Genomic DNA, 23,647 nt, shown 5'->3' with positions numbered 1-23,647 from the left:
TATAAATCAATGGAATAGAATAGAGAACCCAGAAATGGACATACAAACGAATGGCCAACTAATCTTTGACAAAGCAGGAAAGAGTATCCAATGGAGGGGGATGAAGACAGTCTTTTCAGCAAATGGTGTTGGAAAAACTGGAAAGTGACATGCAGAAGAATGAAACTGGACCCCTTTCTTACACCATACACAAAAATAAATTCAAAATGGATGAAAGACCTAAATGTGAGACGGGAAACCATCAAAATCCTAGAGGAGAAAACAGGCAGCAACCTCTTTGACCTCAGCTGCAGCAGCTTCTTACTAGATATTTCTCCAGTGGCAAGGGAAATAAAAGCAAAAATGAACTTTTGGGACCTCATCAATGTAAACCTTCTGAACAGCGAAGGTAACAGTCAACAAAACTAAATGTTTACTTCCAGAGTTCTATACAATTCGAATTAGAAAGTTTTTGCCAGGATTCTAACTGCTTTTATTGAGGAGAGGCTTTTTGGAGATCCTTACTCTGCCATTCTTGCTGATACCATTCTCTGTTCTGTTTCTTAAGATATTATAACAAGTATTAATAAAGATATTGAAACTCTCAAGGTATAAATTGAGTTTCCCAAATTTATTATCTCAGCTGTTGAACTAAACATAAACAAGGATATTTCTTCTTTTATTGTTTGTTAAGATTTCAGGAAAGTTGATTACTTTCCTCATAGCTTTGTTGTGAGATTTAAAGGTTAATACATGGAACAATCTCTCAATTACAGTACATGGAATTAAGAACAATAAACTCTCAATTATTATTAGCTGTTATCAACAATTTCCTTTCCTTCATCTTCCTCCTTTAGATACCACTCATTGGAGATTCCCCCCCACCTTTTTTTTGATGCAAAGCTGAGTTTTACTATTGCTTTTCAAGTCATTGGTTTTATACAGTACAAGAGAAAATTCATCACTTCTTGTCCAGTTCAAAAGGGCAATGGCATTGGTATATACAAGAAGAAAAGACTTGAACATTTTCTGCAATGATAGCTCAAAGCCTATGGAGAAATCATTCTCAAAAAGTTTTATTTGTATGTGAGATTTATCAATATGCTTAGTTCTCTAAAAAAAAGTTTTCATAAGTGCTTTTGATGTCTTTCAATTGTTATTTTTAAAGGACATCCAATTATATGATCTGCTTTTTCCTCTGTCCCTGTATAATCATTCAGTTTCCATTTACTAGAAAATATTTTATAAGAGTACAGTATTTGGGATAGCAAAGAGGAAAGGACGTTGATTTTTTGAGATTATAGATATCAAATACTGTTATTCTGAAGGCAAAGATAACTAATAAATATAAGTAGGAAATGAATATATATTACTAAAAAGAGACTGTTTATTAGGATCTAAATTGAAAGGATATTTCCCCAAGGAAATCAAAGAAACTCTATGCAGGCTTAGAAGCAAAAATCTTCAGAAAACATCTGCTTTTAAATAATGGAGATTTTCCTTTTTAAACCCAAGAAGAAAAACTATAACAAAACTCTAAAATAATAGATTAGAATTGAGAAAATTTGGTAATATTTCCTTTCTCTGAAAATTGTTTTTATTGTGTAATGGAAACTTTCATTATTATTGCTGTGTATGAATGCTGAGAGGGAATAAATGAAGCACAGACGTCAACATCAGCATCTAGAAAACCAAGAAATGTTCATAGAGTTGAAGTACAGGTCCTTTGAGGTATTTTAAAATTTTTTGTGTTTTATTCAGTTGAAAGTTTTGCCTTTTGAAGAAAATTGGAAATGTGTTTATTGTAAGACTTTTCCTTTTAGAGTAAACTACTCCTCATAAATCCACCGTACTTGTACCTATCTTAGCAAGTTTTGCATTAATTTTTTTCCCTAAAAATTCTCATATGGTGTGTCTTATAGGAAATGACAACAATATGTGTTAATTTCCTTTGTATGCTTTGTTTTAGGTTGGTACAGAGGAGTTTCAACAAAGAAGCCAAATGTAAAGGTATGATAAGTTCATTGTTACTTTTTCTAATATAGGAACCTAACTAGTATGTTTGTTGGATATAAAAACAATTCTTACCTGCGCATCTTTTAATCTTTTACAGTAGGCGCACTCATCCTTTCCTTTACAGAACTATATCAGATGCTGCTGTGTGTCAGCAGTATTAAAATGTTTCTCTTTCTTTTTTAATGTTTATTTATTTATTTATGAGAGAGTGAGAGAGCACACATGCAAGCTGGGGAGGGACGGAGAGAGGGAGACAGAGAATCCCAAGCAGGCTCTGCACTATCAGCACAGAGCCTGATGTGGGGCTCGAACCCACAAACCATGAGATCATGACCTGAGCTGAAATCGAGAGTCATATGTTTAACCGACTGAGCCACTCAGGTGCCTTAAAATGTTTTATTTTTTTTTAAAGGACAGAAAATGCATGTATGATCATAGCTGCAAAGTTTATTTTGAAAAAGCCCATTAGGACACTTAATATTTTTTTCCTTCAAAAAGTAGAGACTTTTTGTAGAGATTTGACAAAAAGTAAAGACTTATTCATAGTCCTAGTCCTGTGGATCCATGGGATTATTTAGATAAGTTTATTTCTAAAATACAAAATAGAAAAAACTTTCAAATAATGTTCAATTAGATGTCTTTGTTGATGATGATATTCTTGTTAAAATATAAATTTAAACAAGACTTTTTATGAATAGATTTTATGTATTTATTCTGTTTCCAGTTAATATTAATTTAATCAAATAAAATATATTTTAATTGGCAGTTATAATACATTTAGGAACATTGTTCTTCTCCTCACTCTTTCATATCATTAATATTAGAAGCTTTTATATATTTCTGTAGCTTAATGTTTAACGTATTTTGCTATTTTCTTGTACAGATAAATAATCAAAATGATCATATACTGTTTTTATTAAGAAAGAAAATTGTTCAGAGTTCTAATCATCAATTTTTCCAGTACGATCATTCATTTTATTAGTTTTTATTAGTTTTTAATGATTATAAGAAGACAGTATCTTCAAATTTTAATTCCTTGCAGCCTGGGCATCTTACCCTTGGCACTGTTCACATTTTGGGCCAGATAATTCTTCATTGTGGGGGGCGGTCTTGTGCATTATAATATACTTGGCAGCATATATGACTCCTACTCAATAAATGTCAGTAACATTTCCCCCCTTGAAGTTGTGGCAGTGAAAAATGTAGACATTGCCAAAATCCCTTCTCTACCACTACTCATCAGTAATGCTTTTGTGAAAATAATTTCTGTATTTTATGTATTTGTCTTGATTTAAAATTACCAAAAATTTAGAATTTGAATAGATGAGAAATCTCATAAATTATTGGAAAGTTGTAATTTGTGATATTACATACTTTTTATTTATTATAGGTAATATTTGTGACCTTGGCCGCCCTATCACCTTGTTTCCAATACTAGTGTTTGAGGATCATTGTGGAGATGATAGTCATTCAAATTATAGTATGTTTGTAATTAAAACAACAATTGATGAACAGTGTATGGCTTTGAAACCTTGTTGAGTGAGACATGAACTATGACACCCTTAAAATATTATCTACTACTGTATAACAAAGTGTATCAAAATTTAGTGGATTAATTTAATCACCATTTTATCTCTCATTATTTTGTACCTTGACTGGGGCCACCTGGACACTTAGTTATATGGCTATAATCATCTGGAGGATCAGCTAGCTGTTTTTTATCCAAGAGGGTCTATTCACATGTCTGGCATCCTGACAAGGATGGCTGGAAGGCTCTCCTCAGCCAGATCACTGATATAGCTAGACTTTCCATATAGTCTCAAGGCTTCTCCATATGACTTGTCTAGCAGATAATCAGAATTCTGTTTTAGAGTTAAGGAAAGGTGCTCAGAATCTCATACCTATTTTCTAAATTTCCTGCAACAAAGGTGTTTAGAGACTGTAGGAGAGACTACCTTGTGATTAATCTTAGGAATGATTTCATAAGCCAATCAAAATGAAGAAACCAAATTAAACTAATCTTAAGCATTAGAGCTCATTTTTGTCTGATCAGACTCTCTTAATGTCTTTACTTTTGACTAATGACTTCTGAAATTGTGTATTTTGGTAATACCAACTTCATTCTAGCGTCTTAGGTTATTGTAGCATTTATTAATAAAATAACTGTATGCCTTTGAATAGCATGTGTTTGTATTCTTAAACTTTAAAAATTTAACAACTGGAAATAAAGATAGAGATAACCATTTCATGTGGCAATGATATTTTGTGGAACCATGGTGAAAATTCTTTATTATTTGTAAAATATAATCATTTAATGATTCTACACACTTTAAAGTGATAAAAATGCATTTCTATATATCTTTTATATATAATTCTGTTTAATTGTATATATAATTTTATTTTATATTAATTATATATAATTAATATAATCACAATAAGTAAAAATTTCAGTAGGTTTTTTATAGCTGTTCGTGTTTAAAGAAAATTAAAAGGTGACTTATTAGTATGTCTTGAGTTGCGTTTGACTTATAATAAAACTGATAATAGCCTGAATAAAATAATATCTGAACTAGATAGCAAATAGAGCATTCAGAAGTATTAATAAGTGGTAAAACATTTCTTTCTATAAAACAGTTTATAAAACTCTCAAAGCTTAATTGTTTTGTTCTTCATGAATACTTTGTAGTAAGATACTACATTCTTAAAGAAAAACTGGGATGAGGAGCACCTGTGTGGCTCAGTGAATGAGGCGTCTGACTCTTGATTTCAGCCAGGTCATGATCTCATGGTTCATGAGATTGAGCCCTGTGTTGGACACTGTGCTGACAGCGCAGAGCCTCCTTGGGATTCTCTCTTTCTCTCTCTGCCCCTCTCCTGCTTGTGCATGCTTGCATGTTGTGTGCACGTACACTCTCTCTCAAAAATAAATAAACATTAAAAAAAGGAAAATAAAAACTGGGATGATTATAAAATATGCTTTAAGTTACATACTTTTGTGACTATATATTGAAGTTTTACATTTTAAGAGGATACTATGTAGGAAAAATAAACTACTAAATTTTATGCCCAGTGATCTTAAGAATGATAGGTTTTTGTCTTTTGCATTTTTTGAAGGCTTTATTTTTGCATCATACACTCCAGGGTAAAACTTATTTAGGCTTTATAATTTTAGAAATCAAAAGTTTTTGAGACATAATATCTTTTGGTGAAATGTCATGTTACATAATTGTTAGGCTTGCCAAAATATTAGCTTTCTTAAGAGCATACATAAAGAATTAAAAAATAAGAGAGTTAGATAAAATTAAGAAAAGGACAACAGATATTTGATAATTTTGTGTTTTTAAATAAAATATATGCTCATGAGGAAAAGAATGAAATTCTAGAAAGTTTATATTTCCCATTTTGTAATTAGGTTTTATGTAATAACTGTCAACTAGATACCTAGAATTCTGCCAGATAGCTACAAGGCCTTATAGAATGTTTTATTTACATCATAAAAGCAGAGGTATAGAGGCATGAAATTGCAAGGCATGTTCAAGGAATGTTAGATACTCCAAACTGGCAAGGGCATAGTACAGAAAAATGATGGATGCCAAAGCAGGAAAGGTAGGTTGGATCTATATTTGAAGACTCTTATATGCCAGAGAATATAAGGAATGCTAAAGAATTTGGATTTTGTCTCTCTGGCAACAGGGAATCTGCCATTTAACAGAGGAGTGTATCTACCATTGCCACACAGCATAATTATAAAATGGAGTTTATTGGAGAAACAGTAAGCACCTGTTAAAGATACATATTGAAGTATTTATGCATGAATTCTAAAATTCTCTCTAACGTACTGCATTAGGTAAAAATGTGTATGTGGGGATTAATGAATCAAGATTGACAAAATGTTGGTACTTATCAAAGCTGAGTGATGTGTTCATGGAGGTTCATTATGTTATTCTGTCTAATTTTGTGTGTATTTGAAATAGGGATAACATTATTACTTCAAAGAATTGTTATGAGGAATCAGTGAACTTATATGAAGCTCATAACAAAGTGCTTATTAGCACATGATAACAGCGCAATAAATGTTTGCTTCTGTTGCTATAACAACTACTGCTATGGTAGTATAGGGCTGCAAGTGAGACTTGAGATCACCTTAGAGGACAAAAAAGAGGAACTAGCACAAAGAGACTGAGAAATGGAGGTTATAATTGGCTAAGGAGAAGGAAGTGTGTTTTTTGTTTTTTAGAACATGGTGATTAATGATTTCAAGTACTGTGGAGTAGTGTAGTAGAATGTACTGAGTAGGGGGTATTGTGTTTTACAATTAGAAGGCCATTGGTGATTTTTAAGAGACTCCCTTTATGTGGATCCGGAGAAACTTAACAGAAGACCATGGGGGAGGGGAAGGGAAAAAAAAAAGAGGTTAGAGAGGGAGGGAGCCAAAACATAAGAGACTCTTAAAAACTGAGAACAAACTGAGGGTTGATGGGGGGTGGGAGATGGGTATTGAGGAGGGCACCTGTTGGGATGAGCACTGGGTGTTGTATGGAAACCAATTTGACAATAAATTTCATATTAAAAATAAAAAGAGAATCCCATTTAATAGGATTGATAGTAGCAGAGAGCCAGAGTCTAGTGAGTAGGTAACGGGTGAAAGGAAGGAAGTAGATGTAGATTCTAGGGAGTATAAGGTTGTTGGTTTGGGGAGTAGAGAAGTCTGATGAACATTTTGCATTTGATTTATGTAAAATTCTGGAAAATGCTGATAATTTATAATGCCTTAAACCAGTTTAGTGGCTGCCTACTAATAATGTTGAAAAGAGGAATGGATTACAGAAAAGATAAGAGAAAACTTTTGGGGATGATGCAAATTTCTTTATTTTAATTGTGTCCATGGTTTCACTGTATATGTACTATATGCCCAAAGCATCAAATTCCACACATGTATGCAGTTTATGGTATATCAGCAGTGTGTCATATATCAGCTATACCTCAATAAAGTTGTTTAAAAAAAACCATTAAATGGTTTTTTACATCAGACCCTGAAGATGTGATTTCACATTCACTCTGAGAGTTACTATTTCAGTTTCTCAATTTACCTGTGGTGGTTAATTTTGATACAGACTTGGTCAAATATGAAGTAATCCTGAGAACTTATCTGATGTTATTTTTAAATGAAGGGAAACTATAGTTGTCATCAGTAAGAGTTCTAACTGAAAATCTTTTTAAAATGACTTTTATCGTTGTTACTCAGCATTGGAATTTTGTGTTTGTGATCTGGAATTTATCTAACAGCCACATGTTAAGTATACTCCATCAGTGGGCCTTAATTACTAGTGTGTTTGTATTGTTGTAGGTGGGGAGAAAGTGGTAGAAGTTGAAAAGAATGAAGGCTAGGTGGTATTTTGTGCAAGGCTTACTTGTGTTTGGAAGTCCTCAAGACCACCCGTAAGTTTGAAGATTTGCTATGAAGACCCACCGGATTCATTATATAGTTGCTCTCAAAAGCTATGAATTACTTTTTGTATTCTATGAGGAATCTGCAAAGGGAAAAAGATGAATGCAGTAAAGTCTGGAGAAATCAGCTACAGGGTTCCAAGAGTCCTTTTCCAGTGGAGTCACACAGGACAAATCTAATTCCCCCAACAACACTGTAACAACACATGTGAAATGCTGCCAACCAGAGAAGCTTGTTTGAGACCTGGTGCCCAGAGTTTTTATTGTCACTGGTGATATAGGCACCTTCTACTTAGTACATAACAAAATTCCGCACTCCCAGAAGGAAAGCACGTATTTAACATAAACCATATTGTTTGTGCCAAATAGTTTAGGCACAGTGAGCAATTCTTACCAGTTAATGGTGAGAACTCTCCACAAATTTAAGTTTAAATATGAGAGTTTCAGTTGGTCCATGTTTCAGCAACAGTTTTCATTTTTAGTCTTTTAAATTTTAGCCATTCTAATGAATGAGCCAGCAGTATCTTGTTCTGATTTTAATTTTTATTTATCTGATGACTCAAGAGGTTAAAAACTTTTTCAAATGTTTATTGACCTGTTGCCTCATTTTTCTGTGTAGTATCTGTTTATGTCTTTCACTTACATTTTACTGGGACTTTTTTTTTTATAGAGTTACGTGAATTCTTTATTCTGAATACAAGTCCTTGTAAATATTTCTTCTAGTTTGTGGCTTGCCTTTTTCTTTTTTTTTAAAGTTTATTTATTTATTTATTTATTTTTTTGCAACGTTTTTATTTATTTTCGGGACAGAGAGAGACAGAGCATGAACGGGGGAGGGGCAGAGAGAGAGGGAGACGCAGAATCGGAAACAGGCTCCAGGCCCTGAGCCATCAGCCCAGAGCCTGACGCGGGGCTCGAACTCACGGACCACGAGATCGTGACCTGGCTGAAGTCGGACGCTTAACCGACTGCGCCACCCAGGCGCCCCTAAAGTTTATTTATTTTGAGAGAGAGAAAGCGAGCACGCAGGGGTGGGGTAGAGAGAGAGAGAGAGAGAAAGGAAGCTGGAACTCTGGAACCATGAGATCATGATCTGAGATGAAATACTTAACTCTCTGAGCCACCCAGGTGCACCTGGCCTTTTTATTTTCTTACTGTTGTGTCCTGAAGAGTAGATTTTAATTTTGAGGAAGCTAATTTGTCATTTAAGTTTATTTTTGTTTTGGTAGAGCTAATGTTCTGTCTTTAGTATCTTTGTCCAATTCATTTTCTGACAGGTTAGTTGTATTTTATAGGAAATTTGTCAAAAATACTTTTGATTTTTTTGTTACAGTTATTCAAGCTATTTATTATTTTTTAATGTCTGTAAGATATTCAGTGGTAATCCCTCCTTCATTCCAGATTTTAGAAATTTGTGCCCTCTCTTTTTCTTGATCAAATCTACATAGATTTTTGTTGTTTTGTTGATCTTTTGAAAAAAATTAACAACTTTTGACTTCAAACATTTTTTGGTTGATTATTTCAAAGATCACTGCTTTCTATTATCGTAGTCATTTTATTTACTTTCGGATTATTCACTTTTATTTTTAAAAGGTGTTTTTGGAAGTGCCTGGGTGGCTCAGTTGGTTGAGCATGCAACTGCAACTCAGGTCATGATCTTAGGGTTCATTAGTTTGAGCCCTGTGTTGGGCTCTGTGCTGACAGCTCAGAGCCTGGAGCCTGCTTCAGATTCTGTGTCTCCCTCTCTTTCTGCCCCTCTCCTGCTCACACACACATACACAAACACACACACACACTCACACACACACACACACACACACACACACACACACACACACACACTCTGTCTCTCTCTCTCTCTCTCAAAAATAAATAAAAATAAAAACATTAAAAAAATAAAAGAATGAAATTTTGCCCTTTGCAATGATGTGGATACAGCAATTATGCTAAGCAAAAATAAATCAGTCCGAGAAAGACAAATACCATATGATTTCACTCACATGTGGAATTTAAGAAACAAAACAGATGGACACAGATGGGGAAAAACAGTAAGAGAGGCAAACCAGAAAACAGACTCAACTGTAGAGAACAAACTGAAGGTTGCTGGAGGGGAGGGGGGCAGGGGGATTGGTTAAATAGGTGATGGGTATTAAGGAGGGCACTTGTGATGAGTAGTCGGTGTTGTATGTAAGTGATGAATCACTAAATTCTACATCTGAAACTTATATTACACTGTGTTAGCTAACTGGAATTTAAATTGAAAAGAAATTTTAAATGTTTTATTTATTTTTGAGAGTGAGAGTGCAAGCAGGGAGGGACAGAAAGACAGGGGAGCAGAAGATCAGAAGTGGGCTCTGCGCTGACAACAGCAACCCAATGTGGGGCTCGAACTCACAAACTGTGAGATCGTGACCTGAGCCTACATCAGATGTTCAACCAATTGAGCCACTCAGGCACCCCAATTAACTGGAATTTAAATAAAAACTTACACTGTTTTATATTATCTCACAGTTTTTTTGTTTTTGTTTTTTTTACTGCTGTTTAATTTTTTAGGCTTTCCCTCAACTATGTTCCTTTATTTGCGTGGTTTTAATACTAGGTCTTCAAGTGTGCTGCTCTTTCTTCCACAGTATTTAATCTTCCATTAAATACCTTGAATGAAGTTTTCACTTAGATGTGTTTTTCAGCTCTGTTATTTCCATTTTGTTCCATTTTGTATATTTATTCCACTTTCATTATGTTCATGGTTTCTTTTAAATTCTTGAGGAAACTTTAATAGTTATTTTTAACTTCTTTTCTGCTAGTTACCATTGTATATCATTTTTGGTCTATTTTTATTGATTACTTTTTCTTCTGATTATGGTTTATATTTTCTCATACCTAGTGATTTTTTGTGTTTTCTTTTCCAGAATTTTGAAGTTGTGTTGTTGAATTTATTGATCTGAATTTTGTCATTTTCTTTTAAAGAAAGTTTAATTCTTTTCTTTTTTTAAGTAGGCTCCATGTCCAGTGTGGGGCTTGAACTCATGGACCCTGAGACCAAGAGTTGCATGTTCTACCAACTGAACCAGCTAGGCACCCCAGAAGTTTAATTCATTTTTGCAGGCAATTAATTCACTTGTAATTCAGCTTGATTCTTAAGGTTTGTTGCAGTATGTCTACAGTAGCCTTTACTCTAGGATTGTTTGACCTTGCTCTTTACATGCAGTCTTACTGGGTCTTTATTGCAAGACCATGTGTTCACGGAGTTCTTTCATTCTGGTGGGTTAGCATTTAAATGTGTACCAATCTTATGTTTTTTCCAGGAATTGTTTAGTTTATAGATGTCCATTAATTGCTCTTTTCCTGGACTTGTATAGTCTCACTCTGTACGATTGCAGCTTAGTTTTCAGGCAAAGACTCAAGGAAATCTCTATGGGGAATCCTGTAATTCTTGGTCTTCATGATTCCCTTCTGTTCTGTCACACAGAATCCATCTCTTCCACTCTTCTTTACTGATGTGTACAGTGTTTACTAATGTTTACAAATGTTTACAGTGCTTTGCTCTGTGCTGTCCTGTTTTGATCTATAAAGGCCTCTAGACGAAAAGTGTTAGAAAATTGTATGACTCACTTCCTTTGTTTCCCTTCTCCTAGTGATCACACATTACTGTGCTACTGGTTGTCTAGTTTCTGAAAACAGTTGTTTCACATATTTGGTTCAGTTTTCTAGTTGTTTTTGACAGAAGACAGGTCCTGATTTTCTTTGTTATATGTTATATTCTTGAGATAATTAAGGATTCATATGCAGTTATAATAAATATAAAGAGATCCAAGTCTTCCATTGATAACATCTTATAAAACTGTAGTACAATATAAAAACCAGGACAGTGACATTAATATAATCAAGAGGCAAAACATTTCCATCACCACAAGGATCTCTCATTTTGCCTTTTTGTAGCAATACCCACTTCCCCTCCACGTCTACTGCCTTGTGTTTTCTGGCAACCAGTAATCTGTTTTCTTTTTTTTAGAATTTCATCATTTAAAAATGTATGTAAGTGGAGCCATACAGTATGGCAGCATTTTGGAATTGGGAATTTTCACTCAGCATAACTGTCTGGAAATTTGTCCATATTGTTGCATGTATCATTCCTTGGGGCATCTGGGTGGCTCTGTCAGTTTAGCATCTGAATTTGGCTCAGGTCATGATCTCATGGTTTGTGAGTTCAAGCCCTGCATTGAGCTCTGTACTGACAGTGTGGAGCCTGCCTGGGATTATCTCTCTTGCACGGTCTCTCTGTCCCCCTCCTTGTGCGCGCTCTCTCTCTCTCTCTCAAAATTAACAAATACACTTAAAAAATAGTGCATTCCTTTTTATTTTTGAGTTATATGTTATGGCATGGATATACCATTTGTTTAACCATTCATATTTTGAAGGTTATCCAAGTGTCCAGTTTTTTGCTATTAAAAGAGAACTGTTATAAACATTTATGTACAGGTTTTGTGCTTTCATGAGTAAAAGTTTATATTTCCCTGGAATAAATGCCCAGGCATGCACTTGTTGGTTTATAGGGTAGTTGCAGATGTAGTTTTTAAAGAAACGGTCAAACCAGTTTCTAGAGAGGTGGTACCATTATACATTTCCACCTGCAGTGTAGGAGAGATCTAGTTTCTTGGCATTCTTACCAACATTGATTTTGTCACTGTTTTCTATTTAGTGATTCTGATAGGTGTAGTAGTATCTCATTGTAATTTTAATTTGTATTTCCGTAATGGTTACTGATGTTGAACACATGTTTATTTGCCATCTGTATATGATCTTCACACCTTTTACCCATTTTCTAATTGGACTTTCTGTTTTTAACTATTATGTTTTGGAGTTCTCTATATATTCTAGATACTAGTTTTATATCAGATGTGTGTTTTGAAAATTTTTCTCTCCATCTGTATGCTCTTGAACAGAGTCTTTCACAGAGGAAGTTTTAAATTTTGGTGGAGTGTGACTTGAGAGTGTTTCCTCTCATGGATTGTGCATTTGGTATAAAATCTAAGAGTTCTTTGCCTTCCTTAGATTTCCTGTGAAGAAGATTTTCTCTTATGTTTTTTCTAAAAGTTACATAGTTTTATCTTTTAAGTCTTTGATCTATTTGAAGTTAATTTTTAGAGCAGGTTTGATGGTGAGGTTGACTTATTCCATCTATACCTGATTTGTTGACACTATCAGGGATATTGTTTTGTGTATGCATGTCCGGTTGCTCCAGCTTCATTTGTTGAAAAGGTTATTTTTCCCCTATTAAATTGCTGTTGTAAAAACAGCAACAGTATATTTGTGTGGGTCTGTTTCTGGTTTCTCCGTTCTATTCCATTGATCTATTTGCCTGTCTCTCTGCCAGTACTGCAAGTCTTGATTTTTGTAGCTGTCTTGAAATCTGATAGACTGATTTTATTCTCACACTTTATTCTGTTTAAAAATTCTTTTATGTATTCTAGTTTATTTTTCATATAAACTTTAGAAGAATCTTGAGAATATGTAAAAAATCTTGCTAGGATTTTTTAGGGATCATATTAAACATGTGTACTGGTTTGGGGAGAAATGATAGGTTGAGTCTTCAAGTCCATGCACATAGTCTATCTCTTTGGTTATTCAGCGTTTTTGACATTTTCATATACAAGTTATGTATCTGTTTTGTTAGATTACACCTGAGTATATCCTATTTTTGAGTGATTATAAATGGTATTGTATTTTAAATTTCAGTGTGCTCAGGTTCATTGCTAGTATCTAGAAATACAATTGATTTGTGTATGTTTATTTGTGTCCTGTAACCTTTGTTTAACTCTCTTACCAGTTATAGGACTTTTTTTTTAACTTCTTGGGATTTTCTACATAGATAATCATGTCATTTGCAAGCAGAGTCATTTTTATCTCTTCATTTCTGAACTGTATGCCTTTTATTTCCTTTTTAAAATTAGTGCTTTATTGGGGCACCTGGATGGCTCAGTCGGTTAAGCATCTGACTTCGGCTCAGGTCATGATCTCATGGTTTGTGAGTTTGAGCCCCAGGTCAGTCTCTGTGCTGACAGCTCAGAGCCTGGAGCCTGCTTTGGATTCTGTGTCTCCCTCTCTTTGCTCCTCCCCTCCTTGTGCTCTGTCTCTCTGTCTCTCAAAAATAAATAAATATTTAAAAAAATTTAAAATTAGTGCCTTATTTCACTGGCTAGAATTTCCAACACTATGGTGAATATGAATGGTGCCCTTGATCTTAGGGGGAAAATATTCATTCTTTCACCATTAATGGTTCATAATGCTTCTTTGTAAGTGCTTTTCATCAAATTAGGAAGTTCTCCTCTATTCCTAGTATTAATTTTACTTAATATTATTTCAGCTTTATTGAGATATAATTGATAAAGTTGTATATGTCTAATGTGTACAAGATGATGACTTGATATATGTATACTTTGTGAAATGATTTACACAGTTAATTGATTAACACATCTGTCACTTCACATAATAACTTTTTTTTTTTGCTGGTAGAAATGCATAAGATCTATTCTTATAGCAGATTTCTAGTACACGACCCACTTTTATTAGTCATAGTCAATATGTAATACATTAGATCCTCAGAGCTTTTCATCAGCTTATATAAGGTTATTATTCAGCTTATAGCAGAAAGGTTGTACCCTTTGACCAGCATGTTCACAATTTCCCCACTTCCTAGCCCTTGGTAGCAACCATTCTACTCTCTGTATGAGTTCAATATTTACTTATTTATTTATAAAACATACACTATTTGTCTTTCTATGTCTGGCTATTTTCATTTAGCATAATGTTGCAAATGGCAGAATTTCCTTCTTTCCTTTGGCTGAATAATATTCCATTGTGTATATGTGTGTGTGTATCCCATCATCTATCTGCTTATCCATTGGTAGACACTTAGGTTGTTTCCATATCTCGGCTATTGTGAATAATGCTATAAGGAATATGGGAGTGCAGCTGTCTCTTTGAGACATGATTTATAGTTAAGAATATATCTTGCAGATACATAGCCAGAGGTGGAATTCCTTGATCATATGTTGGTTCTCTTTTTAATTTTTTGAGGAACCTAAATAGTGTTTTACATAATGGCCAGAGCAGTTTACATACCACCAACAGTGTATGGGATTTCTTTTTTCCACACTCTCACTGAGACTTATCTTTTTTTTTTTTTTTTTTTTTTTGATAATAGCCATTCTAACAAATGTGAGGTGATATCTCATTTTGGTTTTGGTTTGTATTTCCTTGCTGATTAGTGATGTTGAACACTTTTTCTTATACCTTTTGGCTGTTTGTATGTCTTTGGACATACAATGAAATGTGTATTCAATTCCTTTGTCCATTTTTAACTCAGTCAGATTATTTGTATTCTGCTTCTGAGTTGTAGGAGTTATAGGAGTTATCAGATTTATGGTTTGCAGATATTTTTGTTTCAGTATGTTTGTTGCCTTTTCATTTTGTTGAGTTTTCCTTTATTGTGCAGAGGCTTTTTGGTTTGATGTAATCCTAATTGTCTGTTTTAGGCTTTTTGTTGCCTGTGCTTTTGGTATCATATCCAAAAAAGTCATTGTGAAGACCAATGTCAGGGAGCATTTTCCTTGACTTTTCTTCTAGGATTTTTATGGTTTTGGGTCTTATATTTAAATCTTTAATCTGTTCTCAGTTGATTTTTGATTATGATGTGTAAGGGTGTATTTTTATTCTTTTGCATGTTTATATCCAGTTTTCCTATACAATTAATTGAAGGGAACTATCATTTCCTCATTGTGTATGCTCAGCACCTTAGTCATAAATTAATTGGTTGTATATGTATGGATTTATTTTTGAGCTCTCTATTCTGTTCTTTAGATTTATGTGTCTGTTTTTATGCTAGTGCCTTACTCTTTTGATTACTATAGCTTTTTAATATAGTTTGAAGTCAGGAAGTGTGATGCCTCCAGCTTTGCTCTTCTTGCTCAGGATTGCTTTAGCTCATTGGGGTCTACTGTGGTTCCAGATTAGTTTTAGTATGGTTTCTTCTGTTTTTGTGAAAAGTGCCATGGGAATTTTGGAAGAAATTGCATTGAATCTGTAGATGGTTTTGTGTAGTATGGCCATTTTAACAGTAGTAATTCTTCTAATCCATTAACATGGGATATTTTTTAATTTTTTGTGTCTTCTTCATTTTCTTTCATCTATGTCTTAACAGTTTTCAGTGTACAGATCTTTCACCTGCTTGGTTATATTTAACCCTAAATATTGTATTCTTTTCGATGCTATCGTAAGAGGATTTTATTAATTTTTCTGTCTGATAGCTCATTTTAGTTTAAGAAATGCAGCTTATTTTTTGTATATTAATTTTTTATCTTGAAACTTTAACAGCTTTATCAGTTCTGAAAGTTCTTTGGTGGAGGCTTTATGGTTTTCTATATATAAGATCATGTCATAGGCAAAACAGAGACAGTTTTAACTTCTTCCTTTCCAAATGGTTGTCTTCATTTATTCTCTTGCCTAGTTGCTCTGGCTAGGAATTCTGTGTTGAACAGAAGTGGTGAAAGTAGGCATCCTTGCCTTCTAATTGGTTGTAGAGGTAAAGCTTTCATCAAATATGTTTTCTGTGAGCTTGTCATATGTGGCCTTTATTATGGCAAAGTGTATTCTATCTATACCTCTCCATCTATACCTGAGAGTTTTTATCATAATAGGCTATTGAATTTTGTCAAATGCTTTTTCTGCATTTATTGAGATCATATTTTTATCCTTCATTCTGTTAATGTATGTATCACTTACTGATTTTCATATGTTGAACTATCCTTGCATTTGATGGATAATTCCCACTTAATAACAGTATATGATTCTTTTAATATGCTATTTTTAAATAAAATTTTAATGTCTATTTATTTTTGAGACAGAGACAGTGCACGTAGGGCAGGGGCAGAGAGAGGGGGAGAGAGGATCCAAAGCAGGCTCTGAGCTGACAGCTGCGAGCCCAGTGTGGGGCTTGAACCTATGAACTGCAAGATCATGACTTGAGCCAAAGTTGGATGCTCAACCGACTGAGCCACCCAGGTGCCCCTTTAATGTGCTGTTGAATTTGGCTTGCTAGTATTTTGTTGAGAATATTTTTGTATCTGCATTCATCAGGATATTGGCCTTTAATTTTCTTGTTTTGTTAAGTCAGCATTACCTTGATACATGACAAAGATGTCTGGCTTTGGTATCAACATAATGCAGACTTTGTAAAATGAGCTTTGAGGTGTTACTTCCTCTTCGGTTTTTTGGAAGACCCTGAGAAAGATTTGTATTGATTTTTCTTTAAATCTTTGGTAGAATTCATCAGTTAAACTATCTGTTACTGGAGTTGTCTTTGTTCAGAGGTTTGAAACATCTGATTTAATCTTCTTAGTCATAATTGGTTTGTTCAGATTTTCTTTTTTTTAATGTTTATTTTATTTTTGAGAGAGAAAGAGAGAGAGCATGAGCAGAGGAGGGGCAGAGAGAGGGACACAGAGGATCCGAAGCAGGCTCTACTCTTACAGCAGAGAGCCTGATCTGGTGCTTGAACTCACAGACCATGAGATCATGACCTGAGCCGAAAGCAAGAGTTGGACACTTAACCAACTGAGCCACCCAGGTGCCCCTATTCAGATTTTCTATTTATGATTCAGTCTTGTCAGGGTATATGTTTCTAGCAATCTGTCCATTTCTTTTAGGTTAACCAATTTGTTGGTGTATAATAGTTCATAGTAATCTCTTATAATCCTTGTATTTTTATGGTATCAGTTGTAGTGTCTCCTCTTTCATTTAAAAAAAAAAAAAACTATTTTTTTCCAGTGTGGCTGCACCAGTTTGCATTCCCACCAACAGTGCAAGAAGGTTCCCATTTCTCCACATCCTCTCCAGCATCTGTAGTCTCCTGATTTGTTCATTTTAGCCACTCTGACTGGCATGAGGTGGTATCTCACTGTGGTTTTGATTTGTATTTCCCTGATGAGGAGTGATGTTGAGCATCTTTTCATATGCCTGTTGGCCATCTGGATGTCTTCTTTAGAGAAGTGTCTATTCATGTTTTTTGCCCATTTCTTCACTGGATTATTTGTTTTTTGGGTGTGGGGTTTGGTAAGTTCTTTATAGATGTTGGATACTAGCCCTTTGTCTGATATGTCATTTGCAAATATAACATTGTGGAGGTTCCTCAAAAATTAAAAATAGATCTACCCTATGACCCAGCAATAGCACTGCTAGGAATTTACCCAAGGGATATAGGAGTGCTGATGCATAGGGGCACTTGGACCCCAATGTTTATAGCAGCACTTTCAACAATAGCCAAATTATGGAAAGAGCCTAAATGTCCATCAACTGATGAATGGATAAAGAAATTGTGGTTTACATACACAATGGAATACTACTTGGCAATGAGAAAGAATGAAACATGGCCTTTTGTAGATGGAACTGTAGAGTGTTATGCTAAGTGAAAGACAGAGAAAGACAGATACCATATCTTTTCACTCTTATGTGGATCCTGAGAAACTTAACAGAAGACCATGGGGCAGGGGAAGGAAAAAAAAGGTTAGAGAGGGTGGGAGCCAAACCATAAGAGACTCTTAAAAACTGAGAATAAACTGAGGGTTGATGCGGGGTGGGAGGGAGATGAGGGTGGGTGATGGGCATTGAGGAGAGCACCTTTTGGGATGAGCACTGGGTGTTGTATGGAAACCAATTTGGCAATAAATTTCATATTAAAAAAATAAAAAATAAAAAAAAACAAAAAATAAAATAAAAACTATTTAACTTCAAGTTAGGTAATACACAGTGTTGTATTGGTTTCAGGAGTAGAACCCACTGACTCATCACTTACGTATAACACCCAGTGCTCATCCCAACAAGTGCCCTCCTTAATGCCTATCACCCATTTAACCCAAGCCCCCTGCCCACCTCCCTTCTAGTAACCCTCAGTTTGTTGTGTATGTTTAGGAGTCTCTTATGGTTTGCCTCCCTCTCTGTTTTTATCTTATTTTTCTTTCCCTTCTCCCATGTTCATCTGTTTTGTTTCTTATACTCCACACATGAAGTGAAATTAATATTATGTTTGTCTTTCTCTGACTTATTTCGCTTAGCATAATACACTCTAGTTCCATCCATGTTGTCGCAAATGGCAAGATTTCATTCTTTTTGATTGCCAAGTAGTATTCCATTGTGTATATATATATTGTGTATGTATATACACATACATACATATTGTGTGTGTATATATATATATGCCACATACATACCATATCTTCTTAATCCATTCATCAGTCAGTGGACATTTGGGCTCTTTTTATAACTTGGCTATTGTTGATAGTGCTGCTGTTAACATTGGGAGGCATGTTCCCTTTTAAATCAGCATTTTTGTATCCTTTGGATAAATACCTAGTAGTGCAACTGCCAGGTTGTAGGATAGCTCTATTTTTTTATTTTTTGAGGAACTTCCATACTGTATTCCAAAGTGGCATCCTTGCCACTTTGGAAACATCTGTTGTTTCCTGAGTTGTTAATTTTAGCTATTCTGATAGATGTGAGGTGGTATCTCATTGTGGTTTTGATTTGTATTTCCCTGATGATGAGTGATATTGAGCATCTTTTCATGTGTCTGTTAGCCAACTGGATGTCTTCTTTGGAAAAGTGTCTATTCATGTCTTCTGCCCATTTCTTCACTGGATTATTTGTTCATTCTCTTTCATTTTTGATTTTATATATTTGATTCTTTTTCTTATTTTCTATGTTAGTCTGGCTAAAGGTTTTTCAATTTTTTTTATCTTTTCAAACAACTAGATCTTAATTTCATTGATGTTTACTAGGCTCTATTTTATTAATTTCGTCTCTAATCATTATATAAACTCCTTTTCCTAATTTTGGGCTTACTTCATTATTTTTAAAAAATATTTGTTTATTTATGTTGAGAGAGAGAGTGCACATTCATGTGCAAGCTGAGAGAGAGGCAGGGAGAGAGGGAGAGAAGACTCTCAAGCAGGCTCCATGCTGTCAGCTCAGAGCCCGGGCAGGGCTAGATCTCATTAACCATGCGATCATGACCTGAGCCAAAATCAAGAGTTGGATACTTAATGACCCAGTCACCCAGGTGCCCCCTAAGTCATTATTTTTATAGTTCCTTGAGGTATAAAGTTAGGTTGCTCTTTGAGTATTGTTTCCTTATTTTAGGCATTTATCACTATAAACCTTCATCTTAGAGCTGCTTTTTCTGTATCCTAGAAGTTTTGGTATGTTGTGTTTCCATTTCTATTTGTTTCAGTTATTTTTTGACTTCTCTTTTGATTTCTTCTTTGGCCAATTTGCTGTTCAGGAGTGTGTTGTTTAATTTCCACATATTTGTGAATTATTGTTATCAATTTCTGTTTCATACCATTGTGGTTAGAAAAGATAATTGGTATGCTTTTAGTCTTCTTGAGTTGAATACTTCTTTTTAAAAAAAATTTTTTTTAACATTTATTTATTCTTGAGAGACAGAGTGCAAGCAGGGGAGGGGCAGAGAGAGGGGGAGACACAGAATCTGAAGCAGGCTCCAGGCTCTGAGTTGTCAGAACAGAGCCTGACATGGGGCCCGAGCCCACGAACTGTGAGATCATGGCTTGAGCTGAAGTCGGACGCTTAACCAACTGAGCCATCCAGGCACCCTGAGTTAAAGACTTATTTTGTGGCCTAGCATGTTCTCTACCCTGAGACTAGTCTGTGTGTGTTTGAGAAGAGTGTGTATTATGCTGCTGTTAAATTGAATATTCTTTATATGTCTGTTAGGTCCATTTGTTTAAAGTGTAATTTAAGTCTAATAATTTCTTACTAATACTCTGGATCTAACCTTTGTTGAAAGAGGGTATTGATATTCCTTACTTTATTTGGTAATGTTGTCTGCTCTCCCTTCAGATCTGTTAGTATTTAATATATTTAGGTGTTCTGTGTTTTTGGGGTATATACATATTTGCAATTGTTTTATCCTCAGGATGAATTAACCCCTTTGTCATTATATAATCAACTTCTTTGACTCTTGTTTGTGACTTGAAATCTAATTTGTCTGACATAAGTATAGCTAACTCTGCTTTCTTTTGGTTTACATCTGCATGGACTATATTTTTTTTAATTTCCTTTGAGCCTATCCTTAAAGGTAAAGTGAGTTTCTTATAGGCAGCATGTGATTGGGTTATATTTTTAGTCCATTCAGCAACTATATTGCCTTTTAATTGGAGAACTTAACCTATTTAAATTTAATTATTAGTAGGTTAAGGACTTAATGTTATCTTGTTAATTGTTTTCTGGCTCTTTTAGTTCACTTGTCTTTCCTTTTTCTCTTCATTTGCGAATTGGTGATTTTTCATCATGGTATGGTTTGATTACCTTTTCTTTACCTTTTTTTTTTTAAATATTTTTTAAAGTTTATTTATTTTTGAGACAGAGAGAGACAGAGCATGAATGGGGGAGGGTCAGAGAGAGAGGGAGACACAGAATCGGAAGCAGGCTCCAGGCTCTGAGCCATCAGCCCAGAGCCCGACGTGGGGCTCGAACTCATGGACCGCGAGATCGTGACCTGAGCTGAAGTCGGACGCTTAACCGACTGAGCCACCCAGGCGCCCCTACCTTTTGAATATCTGTTGTAGGGTTTTTTTCAGCAGTTTCTTTTATTTTATTTAATTTTTTATTTAAAAAATTTTTTTTAACGTTTATTTTTGAGACAGAGAGACAGAGCATGAATGGGGGAGGAGGGGCAGAGAGAGAGGGAAACACAGAATCGGAAGCAGGCTCCAGGCTCCGAGCCATCATCCCAGAGCCCGACGCGGGGCTCGAACTCACGGACCCCGAGATCGTGACCTGAGTCAAAGTCGGACGCTTAACCGACTGAGCCACCCAGGCGCCCCAGTTTCTTTTATTTTTTAAAAATAAAACAATTTCCAATTGTTCATGGCTAGTATATAGAAATACAGTTTATTTTAGCATATGGACCTTATATCTTGCAACCTTGCTAAACACATTTAGTTCTATTATTTAGGGGGCAAGAAGATTCTGTTGGGTTTTTCCCACAGATATTATGTCATTATGACTAATGAAAATTTTACTTCTTCCTTTCCAATCTGGATCCCTTTAATTACTTTTCTTACCTTTTTGTACTAGCTAGAATGTTGTAGGTTTTTCTTTGTGGTTGCAATGAGGCTTATATGAAACACCTTTTAACAGTCTGTTTTATGCTGATAATATTTTGGACTTCAATCTTATATACAAATTGTACCCTTTTACTCCTACCCACATTTTATATTTTTCATGTTGCAGTTTACATTTTCATATATTATGTATTCTTTAACAAATTACTGTAGCTGTAGTTATTTTTAATACTTTTGTTTTTTACTCCGTACTAGAGTTAATTGATTAATATGCCACTATATAACAGTTCTAGAGAATTCTAAATTTATAAACTTACCTTTACCAGTGTGTTTTATATTTTTATATGTTTTATGTTACTGATTTGTTAGTGTCCTTTCATTTTTGCATGAAGAGCTTCTTTCAGCATTTCTTATAAGGCAGATTTAGGTGTGATGAACCCTCTCAGTTTTTGTTTGCCTTGGGAAATCTTTCTCTGTCCTTTATTTTTGAAGGACATCTTTGCCAGGTAAAGTATTCTTAGCTGGCAATTTTTTTCTTTCAGTACTTTGAATGTATCATCCTACTCTCTTCTGGCCTGCAAGGTTTCTGCTGAATTCTGCTGATAGCCTTATGGGGGTTACCTTGTAAGTTACAAACTTTTTTTTTCTCTTGTTGCTTTTGAAATTCTCTTTGTCTTTGATTTTAGTCAGTTTTATTACAATGTGTCTTTGAATTGATCTTTTTGGGTTGGATATTTTTAGGAGACTTAGCTTCATGAACTTGGATATTCAGATCTTTCCCCAGATTTGGGGACTTCTCAGCCATTATTTCTTTGAATCAGATTTCTGTTCCTTTTTTTCTCCTTTCTCCTTCTGGAACTGCAGTAATGCATGGATTGTTTCCCTTGATAGCATCCCATAATTCATATAGACTTTCTTTACTCTTTTTCATTCTTTTTTTCTTTGTTCTCTTCTGGCTAGATAATTTCAGACTTCCTATCTTTAATCTCGCTGATTCTTTCTTCTGCTGATGTAGTCTGCTTTTGGCACTTTCTTTTACATTTTTCATTTAATTTATTGTAATCTTCTGCTCCAAAATTGTTTTCTTTTTATGATTTCTGTGTATCTGTTGAACTCATTTTGTTTGTGTATTGTTTTCCTGATTTTGTTTAATGGTCTTTCTGAAGTGTTTTCTTGTAAGTCCCTGAGCTTTTTATTTTATTTTATTTAAAAAAATTTTTTTAAACATTTATTTAATTTTGAGAGACAGAGAGAGGCAGAATATGAGCAGGGGAGGGGCAGAGAGAGAGGGAGACACAGAATTGGAAGCAGGCTGCAGGCTCTGAGCTGTCAGCACAGAGCTTGACGCGAGGCCCGAACTCACAAATTGCGAGATCATGACCTGAGCTGAAGTCGGACGCTCAACCGACTGAGCCACCCAGGCGCCCCAGTCCCTGAGCTTTTTAAAAACAACTACTTTGAATTATTTGTTGGGCAAATTGCATATCTGCTTCTTTGGGCTTGGTTACTAGAAAAAATGTGTTCTTTTGGTGTATCATGGTTCTTTTATTTTTCATGTTCCTTGAAGTCTTGCATTTCTTTTTTTGCGTTTGAAGAAGCAGTCACTTCCTCCATTTTTACTCACTGTCTTTGGTAGAGAAATACCTTTTGTCATCCTGGATGGGTATTCTGAAGCTATCTTAGACCTTTCTTTTGAAGGTACCTGCTCCACACTGCATACTCCTTTTTGGAATGGATTTCTCAAGATTGTGTGCATTCTCTCAGTCCTGTAAAATCAGGCCAGTTGCTAACAGTCTCTTGTTTGCTTTACCTAAAGTGGTGCTGAATGTTCAAGTTTCTGTGCTTTTTCCAAGTCCTAAGGAGTTGGGTGACTTTCTGCATGTGTTCAGAAACCATCTACAAAGGGTTACATTTGTTGTTGCCCTTGGTGGTACACACAAGGAGCTGGCCATGGAGTTGGGGAGTTGGGAGGTGCACAGCATGTTGAAGGTGCCATTGCACCAGTTGGGAAGGTTTACAGGTGAGGTGTCCCCATTGGCTCATGGATAGACTTCCTGATGGAGCCT

The 23,647-nt window shown here is 35.0% G+C and overlaps 1 protein-coding gene across 13 annotated transcripts in view; it reads left to right on the top strand.

Annotated features, from left to right (window-relative positions):
* DOCK3 (dedicator of cytokinesis 3) overlaps positions 1–23,647 on the top strand; it is a 602,545-nt gene that overhangs the window by 129,902 nt on the left and 448,996 nt on the right. For 12 of the 13 annotated variants that reach the window (XM_086698089.1, XM_086698088.1, XM_086698093.1 and 9 more), the window contains exon 3: positions 1,949–1,989. In XM_086698089.1, coding sequence (XP_086554215.1) covers positions 1,949–1,989 — 41 coding nt within the window. Of the gene's footprint in view, positions 1–1,948; positions 1,990–5,684; positions 5,768–23,647 lie in introns of those variants that run through there. The other variant, XM_086698092.1, reaches the window with a different exon arrangement.

This window comes from Puma concolor, chromosome A2 (assembly GCF_028749965.1).
Source record: "Puma concolor isolate L17-30 chromosome A2, mPumCon1.1.hap2, whole genome shotgun sequence".
In the NCBI taxonomy this organism is placed as follows: domain Eukaryota; kingdom Metazoa; phylum Chordata; class Mammalia; order Carnivora; family Felidae; genus Puma; species Puma concolor.
Note: the sequence above shows the minus strand (reverse complement) of the source record. Positions and strands in the feature narration are given on the sequence as shown.